The sequence below is a fragment of the Oncorhynchus keta genome, chromosome 4, assembly GCF_023373465.1.
Source record: "Oncorhynchus keta strain PuntledgeMale-10-30-2019 chromosome 4, Oket_V2, whole genome shotgun sequence".
Classification (NCBI taxonomy): domain Eukaryota; kingdom Metazoa; phylum Chordata; class Actinopteri; order Salmoniformes; family Salmonidae; genus Oncorhynchus; species Oncorhynchus keta.
This window is the reverse complement of record NC_068424.1, coordinates 38942531-38955211: the sequence shown is the minus strand read 5'-3', so window position 1 is coordinate 38955211 and position 12681 is coordinate 38942531. Positions and strand designations below refer to the sequence as shown.

At 45.3% G+C, this 12681-nt stretch overlaps 1 protein-coding gene across 5 annotated transcripts in view; it reads left to right on the top strand.

Annotated features, from left to right (window-relative positions):
- The window catches only part of LOC118374700 (supervillin-like), a 115027-nt gene that overhangs the window by 84868 nt on the left and 17478 nt on the right, over positions 1-12681 (top strand). For all 5 annotated transcript variants that reach the window (XM_035761207.2, XM_035761183.2, XM_035761220.2 and 2 more), the window contains one exon: positions 10399-10535. In XM_035761207.2, coding sequence (XP_035617100.1) covers positions 10399-10535 — 137 coding nt within the window. The remainder of the gene's footprint in view (positions 1-10398; positions 10536-12681) is intronic.

Sequence of the window (12681 nt, the reverse complement as noted above, 5' to 3'; positions counted from 1 at the left end):
TTTTCTGTTAGCAAGCAGTGAATCACTCAGCCACAGAATGGAGGGGATAATTATTGTTATTGATTAATAATGACAAACCTCCTGGCATTAACAGGGTGGCAGGAAACCTAGTGGTTAGAGCATTGGGCGGTAACCGAAAGGTTGCTGGATCAAATCCCTGAGCTGACGAGGTAAAAATCTGTCGTTCTGCCCCTGAACAAGAGAGAATTAGAGAGAGCACACTTATATTCACACAGGACACCGAATAGGACAGGAGTACTCCAGATATAACAAACTTAGCCTCTGAGTTAGTTATTGCTGTTTAGCAGTCCGATGACCTTGAGATAGAAGCTGTTTTTCAGTCTCTCGGTCCGAGCTTTGATGCACCTGCAATGACCTCGCCTTCGCCTTCTGGATGGTAGCGCCCTTGTGGTTGAGGGTGGTGCAGTTGCCGTACCAGGCTGTGATACAGCCCGACAGGATGCTCTCGATTGTGCATCTGTAAGTTTGTGAGGGTTTTGGGTGACAAGCCAAAATTTTCAGACTCCTGGAGGTTGAAGAGGCGCTGTCGAACATTCTTCACCACACTGTCTGTGTGGGTGGACCATTTCAGTTTGTCTGATGTCTACGCTGAGGAATTTAAACTTTCCACCCTCTCCACTGCTGCCCCTTCAATGTGGATAGGGGGGTGCTCCCTCTGCTGTTTCCTGAAGTCCACGATCATCACCTTTGTTTTTTTGACATTGAGTGAGACGTTGTTTTCCTGACACCACAGTCCCGCGTGCCCTCACCTCCTCCCTGTAGGCTGTCTCGTCGTTGTTGGTAATTAAGCCCACTACTGTTGTGTCGTCTGCAAACTTGATGATTGAGTTGCAGGTGTGCATAGCCATGCGGTCGTGGGTGAACATGGAGTACAGGAGTGGGCTGAGCACGCACCCTTGTGGGTCCCCAGTGTTGAGGGTCAGCGAAGTGGAGATGTTGTTTCCTATCTTTACCACCTGGGGGCGGCCCTTCAGAAGGTCCAGAACCCAATTGCACAGGGCGGCATTGAGACCCGTATTCATCTTGTCCAGATGGGATCAGGGAGACAGGTAGCCTAATGGTAAGAGCGTTGGACCAATAACCGAAAGGTTGGTGGATTGAATCCCAGAGTGGACAAGGTTAAAATCTGTAATTCTGCCCCGAACAAGGCATTTAACCCACTGTTCCTAGGCCATCATTGTAAATAAGAATTTGTTCTTAACTGACATACCTAGTTAAATGAAGGTTAAATAAAAAATTAAAATAGGGCAGAGTGATGGCGATTGCATTGTCTGTGGACCTGTTGGGGTGGTATGCAAACTGAAGTGGGTCTAGGGTGGGTGGGTAGCATAGAGGTGATTAAGATCCTTGACTAGTCTCTCAAAGCACTTAATGATGACAGAAGTGAGTGTTACGGGGCGGTAGTCATTTAGTTCAGTTATCTTTGCCTTGGGTACAGGAACAATGGTGGCCATCTTTAAGCATGTGGGGACAGCAGATTGGGATAGGTAGCGATTTCAATATGTCTGTAAACACACCAGCCAGCTGGTTTGCACATGCTCTGAAGACCCGTCTGGGCCAGCAGCCTTGCGAGGGTTAACACATTTAAATGTTTCACTCACATCGGCCACGGAGAAGGCAGTCCTTGTTAGTGGGCTGTAACGGTGGCACTGTATTATCCTCATAGCGGACAAAGCTTTCCAAGATGGCGTAGCAGTCGGACGTGTGTTTTGTCTTGTCCCGTCCTGTCTAGTGTAAATATAGTTTTCTTCGTTTTTTTTCTGTATATATTTCGTACATATTTTAATCTCACTTTCAAACTAGAGCTGAATATACTCTCCTGCAACCCGCATCACCCAATGTGGTACGGATCTGCTTTTTCTATACTTTACTTTAGAACCGGAACCACCATCAGAAGCTAGCCAGCTAACTAGCTACTAGCTCGTACTCAGTTAGCCATTGCTAGCGGTCTTCTAAGCTAACTAGGACACCAGCGCGACATCAACCCAGAGCATATCAGACTGCTCTTTCTCTACCACATCTCCGGATTCCTACCGCAAGCTCTGAACCTTTACACCGGATCATCGCAACTAGCTAGCTGCAATCCGAGTGGCTACTCCTGGCTAACGTCTCTGTCCCAAAACAAGCTACAGTTAGCCTTGAGCTAAGCCCATCTCCCGACTAGCCGAAGAGGCCCAACAATACCTCTTTTGCCAATTGGCCTGGACCCTTTACTGCCGACACGGAGCCCCGCCGATCCATCACGACTGGTCCGCCGACATAATCGTCCGAGGTGGTTTCAACAGGCTTTTTCGTTGCGACATCGCCAAAGATCCATCTGCTGGCCAAGGCCCGCGAGCTTTCTGAAACGCTGTGTCTCCAGCTCACCCAGCGTACTAGAGCTCCTGTAGCATACTCCTGGGCTACAATTACCCGGGCCCACGACCGGTCTGTCGATGTCACCGCAAGAAGAGAAATAAACAGACTCACCCCATCGCGACGTCCCCCAAAGGTTAGCTCTCTAGCCCTCGCTATCTCCCTGCTTGCTAATTCGGCCTGCTAACGGCTAGCTTGTCTAGCACAGGCCTGCTAACCATCTGACTCACCGCATCCCAAACACTCTGAACCCATTTACTTTCTATCTCTCTTTGATTTTTATTTTGTTTATACCTTCCGGAAACCTGCCTCACCCACTGTGATACGGAATCGCTATCACTTTTAATTTTTATTTTATTTTTATGACACACTCAAGAACCTCCAGACGCTAACCAGCTAACTAGCTACAAGCTATTTAGTCATTGTTAGTTTTTTTTTAAAAACCTGGATAACACTCGCCAGCCCAGCTTCCCTGCCCATCCACCGCTGCCCCCTGGACACTGATCTCTTGGCTACATAGCTGACGCACGCTGGACTGTCCATTAATCACGGTACTCCATTCTGCTTGTTTGTTTTATCTGTCGGCCCAGTTGCCTAGTCAACGCCATTTTACCTGCTGTTTGTTGTGCTAGCTGATTAGCCTCGCCTACTGTTTTTAGCTAGCTTTCCCAATTCAACACCTGTGATTACTGTATGCCTCGCTGTATGTCTCTCCCAAATGTCAATATGCCTTGTATACTGTTGTTCAGGTTAGTTATCATTGTTTTAGTTCACAATGGAGCCCCTAGATCCACTCTGCATACCCCTGTTACCTCCTTTGTCCCACCCCCACACATGCGGTGACCTCACCCATTACAACCAGCATGTCCAGAGATACAACCCTCTCATCATCACCCAGTGCCTGGGCTTACCTCCGCTGTACCCGCACCCCACCATACCCCTGTCTGCGCATTATGCCCTGAATATATTCTACCATGCCCAGAAACCTGCTCCTCTTATCCTCTGCCCCCAACGCTCTAGGCGACCAGTTTTGATAGCCTTTAGCCGCACCCTCATACTACTCCTTCTCTGTTCCGCGGGTGATGTGGAGGTAACTTCTTTGTTGACTTCTGTGATCGAAAAGTCTTGGTTTTATGCATGTCAACATCAGAAGCCTCCTCCCTAAGTTTGTTTTACTCACTGCTTTAGCACACTCTGCTAACCCTGATGTCCTTGCCGTGTCTGGAATCCTGGCTCAGGAAGGCCACCAAAAATTCAGAGATTTCCATACCCAACTATAACATCTTCCGTCAAGATAGAACTGCCAAAGGGGGCGGAGTGCAGTCTACTGCAGAGATAGCCTGCAAAGTAATGTCATACTTTCCAGGTCCATACCCAAACAGTTTGAACTACTAATTTTGAAAATGACTCTCTCCAGAAACAAGTCTCTCACTGTTGCCGCCTGCTTCCCCGTCAGCTCCCAGCTGTGCCCTGACACCATTTGTGAATTGATCGCCCCCATCTAGCTTCAGAGTTTGTTCTGTTAGGTGACCTAAACTGGGATATGCTTAACACCCCGGCAGTCCTACAATCTAAGCTAGATGCCCTCAATCTCACGCAAATCATCAAGGAACCCACCAGGTACAACCCTAACTCTGTAAACAAGGGCACCTCATAGACGTCATCCTGACCAACTGGCCCTCCAAATATACCTCCGCTGTCTTCAACCAGGATCTCAGCGATCACTGCCTCATCGCCTGTATCCGCCACGGAGCCGCAGTCAAACGACCACCCTCATCACTGTCAAACGCTCCCTAAAACACTTCTGTGAGCAGGCCTTTCTAATCGACCTGGCCCGTGTATCCTGGAAGGACATTGACCTCATCCCGTCAGTTGAGGATGCCTGGTCATTCTTTAAAAGTAACTTCCTCACCATTTTGGATAAGCATGCTCCGTTCAAAAATGCAGAACCAAGAACAGATACAGCCCTTGGTTCACTCCAGACCTGACTGCCCTCGACCAGCACAAAAACATCCTGTGGCGGACTGCAATAGCATCGAATAGCCCCCGTGATATGCAACTGTTCAGGGAAGTCAGGAACCAATACACGCAGTCAGTCAGGAAAGCTAAGGCCAGCTTCTTCAGGCAGAAGTTTGCATCCTGTAGCTCCAACTCCAAAAAGTTCTGGGACACTGTGAAGTCCATGGAGAACAAGAGCACCTCCTCCCAGCTGCCCACTGCACTGAGGCTAGGAAACACGGTCTCCACCGATAAATCCATGATTATCGAAAACTTCAATAAGCACTTCTCAACGGCTGGCCATGCCTTCCGCCTGGCTACTCCAACCTCGGCCAACAGTTCCTCACCCAAGCCTCTCCAGGTTCTCCTTTACCCAAATCCAGATAGCAGATGTTCTGAAAGAGCTGCAAAACCTGGACCCGTACAAATCAGCTGGGCTTGACAATCTGGACCCGCTATTTCTGAAACTATCTGCCGCCATTGTCGCAACCCCTATTACCAGCCTGTTCAACCTCTCTTCATATCGTCTGAGATCCCAAGGATTGAAAGCTGCCGCAGTCATCCCCTCTTCAAAGGGGGACACCCTGGACCCAAACTGCTATAGACCTATATCCATCCTGCCCTGCCTATCTAAGGTCTTCGAAAGCCAAGTCAACAAACAGGTCACTGACCATCTCGAATCCCACCGTACCTTCTCCGCTGTGCAATCTGGTTTCCGAGCCGGTCACGGGTGCACCTCAGCCACACTCAAGGTACTAAATGATATCATAACCGCCATCGATAAAGACAGTACTGTGCAGCCGTCTTCATCGACCTCAAGGCTTTCGACTCTGTCAATCACCAAATTCTTATCGGCAGACTCAACAGCCTCGGTTTTCGGATGACTGCCTTGCCTGGTTCACCAATTACTTTGCAGACAGAGTTCAGTGTGTCAAATCAGAGGGCATGCTGTCCGGTCCTCTGGCAGTCTCTATGGGGGTGCCACAGGGTTAAATTCTCGGGCCGACTCTTTTCTCTGTATATATCAATGATGTTGCTCTTGCTGCGGGCGATTCCCTGATCCACCTCTACGCAGACAACACCATTCTATATACTTTTCGTCATTGGACACTGTGCTATCAAACCTCCAAACGAGCTTCAATGCCATACAGCACTCCTTCCGTGGCCTCCAACTGCTCAGCGAGTAAAACCAAATGCATGCTTTTCACCGATGCCTGCACCCGCATGCCCGACTAGCATCACCACCCTGATGGTTCCAACCTTGAATATGTGGACATCTAAGTAAGGTGTCTGCTAGACTGCAAACTCTCCTTCCAGACTCACATCAAACATCTCCAATCAAAATCAAATCCAGAGTCGGCTTTCTATTCAGCAACAAAGCCTCCTTCACTCACGCTGCCAAGCTTACCCTAGTAAAACGGACTATCCTACCGATCCTTTGGCGATGTCATCTACAAAATGGCTTCCAACACTCTATCAGCAAACTGGATGCAGTCTATCACAGTGCCATCCGTTTTGTCACTAAAGCACCTTATACCACCCACCACTGCGACTTGTATGCTCTAGTCGGCTGGCCCTCACTACATATTCGTCGCCAGACCCACTGGCTCCAGGTCATCTACAAGTCCATGCTAGGTAAAGCTCCGCCTTATCTCAGCTCACTGGTCACGATGGCAACAATCCAGCACGCGCTCCAGCAGGTGTATCTCACTGATCATCCCTAAAGCCAACACCTCAGCCGCCTTTCGTCCAGTACTCTGCTGCCTGTGACTGGAACGACACAAAAACTGAAGTTGGAGACTTTATCTCCCTCACCAACTTCAAACATCAATCCGAGCAGCAAGTCGCTGTTCTGTACATAGTCTATAGGTAAATAACTCACCCTTTTTCACCTACCTCATTCCCATACTGTTTTTATACTGTTTTTATTTATTTACTTTTCTGCTCTTTTGCACACCAATATCTCTACCTGTACATGCCCATCTGATCATTTATCACTCCAGTGTTAATCTGCAAAATTGTATTATTCGCCTACCTCCTCATGCCTTTTGCACACATTGTATATAGACTGCCCATTTTTTTCTACTGTGTTATTGACTTGCTAATTGTTTACTCCATGTGTAACTCTGTGTTGTCTGTTCACACTGCTATGCTTTATCTTGGCCAGGTCGCAATTGCAAATGAGAACTTGTTCTCAACTAGCCTACCTGGTTAAATAAAGGTGAAATAAAAATAAAATTAAAAAAGTAGGTGGTTAGTTTGTCTGGAAGCGTGACGTCAGAGTTCGTGACGTGGCTGGTTTTCTTTTTGTAGTCCGTGATTTCCTGTAGACCCTGCTACATAGGTCTCGTGACTGAGCTGTTGAACTGCGACTCCACTTTGTCCCTGTTCCAGCATTTCTCCTGTTTGATTGCCTTGCGGAGCGAATAACTCAACTGTTTATATTCAGGCATATTCCCAGACCTGGTTCGCACTTTCAGATTTGCGCGGATGCTGCCATCTGTTCACGGTTTCTGGTTAGAGTAGGTTTTAATAGTCACAGTGGGTACATCTCCAATGTACTTCTTTATCAACTCACTCACTGAGTCAACGTATAGATCGATATCGTTATCTGAGTCTGACTGGAACATATCCCAGTCCGCGTGATCAAACCAACATTGAAGCGTGGATTCCGATTGGTCAGACCAGCGCTGACTGATTTGTATGCATCGTGGATGTCAGAGTAGTCGTGATCGAGTGTATTACCCCCACGCGTGATAAAATCAATATGCTGATAGAATTTAGGTAGCTTTGTTCTCAAATTTGCTTTTTAAAATCCTGCAGCCTCAGGATACATGGTTTACAGTTTAAATAGAGTCCAGTGAAGTTCCTTGATGGCGGTCTTGGTGTCTGCTTGAGGGGGAATGTACCCAGCTGTGACGATAACTGACGATAATTCTCTTGGGAGGTAATATGGCTGGCATTTGATTGTAAGGAATTCTAGGTCGGGTGAGCAAAAGAACTTGACTTCCTATATGTTGCTATGATTACACCATGAGTCGGTAATCATGAAGAATAGACCCCCGCCCTTCCTCTTCCCATAGAGGTGTTTACCTCGGTCATGCCGACCGATGCATGGAGAAGCCCGGTGGCTGAACCGATTCCGACAACATATCCCGAGAGAGCCATGAGATACAGAGAATGTTACAATCTCTGATGTCTCTCTGGAGGGCAACCCTTGCTCGAATGTCATCTACCTTGTTGTCAAGAGACTGGACATTGGTGAGTAGTCTACTCGGGAGTGGTGGTCGATGTGCACATCTACGGAGCCTGACCAGGACGCCGGTCCGTCTTCCCCTTCTGTGGTGCCGTTGTTTTGGGTCGGCTTCTGGGATTAGATCCATTGCCCTGGGTGGTGGTCCAAACAGAGGATCCACTTCGGGAAAGTTGTATTCCTGGTCGTAATGTTGGTAAGTTGACGTCACTCTTATATCCAATAGTTCTTCCCAGCTGTATGTAATACGACTTAAGATTTCTTGGGGTAACAATGTAAGAAATAATACATTAAAAAAACAAAATACTAAATAGTTTCCTTAGGACTCGAAGCGAGACGACCATCTCGGTCGGCGCCATCTTGCATGTGCAGCGACCATACAACGCTTTTACAACATACAGAAAGAAGTGCACCGGTTATCAAGGGGCAAAGTATTGACACGTTTTTTTAAAAATTGAGAGACGAGCTTAAAGTTTCTTTACTGACCATAATTTTCACTTGTCTGACTGTTTGCATGATGACGACGTTTCTCACACGACTGGCCTATCTGGGTGATGTTTTTTCTCACCTGAATGATCTGAATGTAGGATTACAGGGACTCTCAGCGACTATATTCAATGTGCGGTACAAAATTGAGGCTATGAATAAGAAGTTGGAGCTCTGTCTGCATTAACAAAGACAACATACAGGTCTTTCTATTATTGTATGATTTTTTTGTGTGCAAATGAACTCAAGCTTATGGACAATGTCAAATGTGATATAGCGAAGCACCTGAGTGAGTTGGGTATGCAATTACGCAGGCACTTTCTTGAAACGGATGGCACAAACAACTGGATTCGTTATCCTTTTCATGCCTAGCCACCAGTCCACTTACCGCTATCTGAACAAGAGAGCATCATCCAAATTGCAACAAGTGGTTCTGTGAAAATTGAATTTAATCGGAATCCACTGCCAGATTTCTGGATTGGGCTGCGCTCAGAGTATCCTGCCTTGGCAAATCGCGCTGTTAAGACACTGATGTCCTTTGCAACCAAGTACCTATGTGAGAGTGGATTCTCGGCCATCGCTAGCATGAAATCTAAATACAGGCACAGACTGCGTGTGGAAAATGATTCAAGGCTGAGACTCTCTCCAATACAATCCAACATTGCAGATTTATGCATCCTTTCTAGCACATCATTCTCATTATTTATTATTATTATATAATTATTTGTGCCCTGGTCCTTTAAAGAGTTTTTTTGTCACTTCCCACGAGCCAGGTTGTGACAAAAACTCACACTCATTCTTGTGTTTAATAACTGTATAGTGTGTGGCAGGCTTAAAATGATGGCAAAAAACAACATTTGAGAGTGCGCTGACCCTGGTGCTAGAGGGGGTACCCAGCTGGAGGTTGACTGTTTGAAGGGGTACAGGACTATAAAAAGTTTGGGAACCACTGCTCTAGAGCATTTTTCTTGTTGAGCATAATTTGAATGAAGAGTGTATTTGTTTTCTATGATTGCTTTGTTCTCTGTTTTCCTTTTTATATTTATTCATTTGTATTTCTATAATTACAGGGGTCATTTGTAAAATAATCTTTGATCTCAGCATGACTCCCTATCAAAGTCAAGGTTAAATAAACAGCCTTGAAACCAGCCACGCGCTCCCTCCACTGCCATTTGCTAGTAGTTCTTTGGAGAGACATGCAGGTCAACAATGCTACATTAAACGCAACAGTTTAGAGGACACATCTGAGCTGGAATACCAAACACATTTCACACAAAGTAACAGACAGTCTCATAGTAGATCATCTTACAATGACAACAAAGGGACTGGAGTAATCAGTTATGTGTAGTATTCTGATAATGGTTTCATCCTCACGAAGAAGGAAGGCAGTGTGTTCTTTGACTGTCGTGTCACATTGAGGAGAAAAATATCTCAGGCTGTGTCTCAAACGGCTCCCTATTCATTATGTAGTGTACTACTTGTGAACAGTGCACTATGTAGGGAATGACGGTGCCATTTGGGATGCAGCCAGTCATCAGAGAGGTCATTCGCCTAGATTAGACAGATATTGAGGGCAGGAAAAACATCTTCCTCTTCCATGTATCAAGGAGACTGTAGCCTATAACAAGCATGCTAAGGCAAACCATACAGGACAGTGAGCAGCAAAACGTTGGCTACATCCTCAATGGCACCCTATTCCCTATATGGCACACGATTTTTGACCAGAGCCCTTTGGGAATAAAGGGAATGGGGTGCCATTTGGGATGCAGATGTCTGTCTGCTGTTGCATGCTAATTGACTAAATTATATTATTGTTTTGTCCTTGTTGTCTTCTAGTCTGGGGAAAGAAGAAAGGATTGTGTACGTTGTGCCTGTTTGCACTGCTTATTGCAGCCACATCTGTCACAGTAGTAACCCATTTCCTAGTGCTGCTGTGCTGAGGTCCACAGAGAAAAATGGCCTAATTGGCATTTTTACACAAAGCAACGAAGGATGCTCTTGAAGGGTGTCCTTTCTTTTCCGGAGGATGTTTTTGTGTTTTTTTGTGTAGTTGTTTTGGTTCCTTCTCTAAACCTCTTCCATGCAGCTCTGGTGCTTAATCATGTTTGTCCAAAATGGCACCCATATTCCCTATATAGTGCACTATTTTGACCCAAGCCCTGTTAACGACTCAATTAATGATTTCTTCTTAAATGCTCTTAAGATCAAGATAAAAACATTTGATAATATATGCATATCTGTCTCTGTCTGTGTTTGTTTGTTTCTGTCTGGTTTATAATAACCAGGCCGACGGCACATCCAGACCAGACTAGTGGAGCCCAGAGCGTCCTCTCTAAACAGTGGGGATTGCTTTTTGCTCATCACACCCCATCACTGCTTTGTCTGGACCGGAGAGTTTGCCAACGTCATCGAGAAGGCCAAGGTGAGTCTGCCATGTTAATTTTCATTTAGTCTTCTTGCTCTTGGTGTTACAAGTAATTTATTGTCCCTACAGGAGAATTCGGTTCATGAGCAAGGGGTAGCATGATAAAAGTACAGGCTTATCAGACACACTAATCAAAACACGTGCTTCAATGTTGTCGTACATATATTGTAAGCATTGATGCTCAGTGCTGTCTTATTCATACTGAACAAAAATATAAACACAACAATTTCAAAGATTTTACTGAGTGAAATAAGGAAGTCGCTCAATTGAAATAAATGCATTCGGCCCTAATATATGGATTTCACATGTCTGGGAATAAAGATATGCCTCTGTTGGTCACAGATACCTTTAAAAAAGGTAGGGACGTGGATCAGAAAACCAGTCGGTATCTGGTGTGACTACTATTTGCCTCATGCAGCGACACAAATCATTCGGATAGAGTTGGTTGTTGGTTGTGGCCTGTGGAATGCAAAAAAATTTGAGCACAACATTTTAGAGAAATTCGCCTTTTGTGCATATGGAACATTTCTGCGATATTTTATTTCAGCTAATGAAACATGGGACCAACACTATACATATTTAGTTTATATTTTTGTTCAGCGTAGTTACATTAGGTATGTTTCTCTACTCCATAGATGAATGCGAGTAACAATCTGTCAGTGAGGTTTAAAGGGACTTTGTTTTTATTAAGCGTGTGTTACATCACGTGTAGGAAGTAAATACTATTTTGCTTGTTATTTTTTATTAATGTACTGCATTGTTGTGGGAGCTAGCAACACAGGTGTGTGTGTGTGTGTGTGTGTCTGTCTGTGTCTGTGTCTGTGTCTGTGTGTGCGTGTGAGAGGAGCTGCAGTAACAGGAAGCCACACAGTGACACATCAACCCAGACCTAGAGCCGTTGTTTTAAACATACTCTGCTCAACTGAACTCTAAACTCTGTATGGCCAGGAGGAACACAGACTTCTTTCTAAAGTTCTATTTTTTTTTAAAACTATAATTCAGACTATAAAACCCCAAATAGATTGACATAAAGTGTAGTCCACTTTGTTCTAATGGCAGAAATTATTTGATTGGTTTAGGGCAGAACAAATTCGATTGGTTGCTGCTAGCTTGCTACATTTGACTCTTTTGCTCTTGAGAAAAGATGGTGCTGACAAACATGGTCACCCTGTTTTTAGCTCCTAGCCAACTTTGCACTATTTTTTGTCTGTTATTTCTTACATTATTTGCCTGAATGTTTTTAGTATTATTACCTACTTTTTGAAAATAACTTTTGGTTGTTAGATTGCGGTCACTCACCAGAAATGTGACTTTCCTGACCTGGTTTCTTTGTCTAGACTTCCTGAGGTAGCCCCATTCATCCCGGGTGCTACACCAAAACTTTGATGCTGGAGAAGAGGGAGGAGAAGTGGGGTGTTTGTCAGGCTCAGGCGGCGAGCAAACCATCCACCCACCGCTTTTGAGTATATTTCTTGCTGACCTTCAGTCCCTGGACAGTAAAGTAGACTAGCTCAGGGCGAGGATCGCCTTTCAGAGAGACATAAGGGACTGTAACATACTCAGTAACATACCCCCTCTGCTACATGCAGAGAAAACCCTTGACCTTTGTTACTCTCTTTTCCGGGATGGTTACAAGGCCCACCCCCGCCCTCCTTTCGGCAAATCAGATCACACCTCTATCCTGTTCCTCAATGAATATAGGCAGAAACTTAAGCAGGAAGCACCCATGGAAAGGATTGTTCAACGTCGGTCTGACCAATCGGAATCTACGCTTAAGGACTGTTTGATCACGCAGACTGGGGACTGAAAGCACAAACCACAGCATTTAACCACAGCAAGGTGACTGGGAAAATGGACATCTACAAATAGACCAGCTATGACCTCTGTAAGGAAATCCGAGGCAAAACGATAGTACGGGAACAAAGTGGAGTCGCATTTCAACAGCTCAGACATGAGACGCATGTGGAAGGGACTCCATACAACCATGGATTATACAGGGGAAACCAGCCGCGTCGAGAGCACTGACACCTTGTTGTATTATTTTTATTAAAATGTTTTATTTTACTGCATTGTTAGGAGCTAGTAACATTTAGAAAAACGTTACAACTAGTTTTATTTACAAGGTTCTCAGTTCAAACCTTTA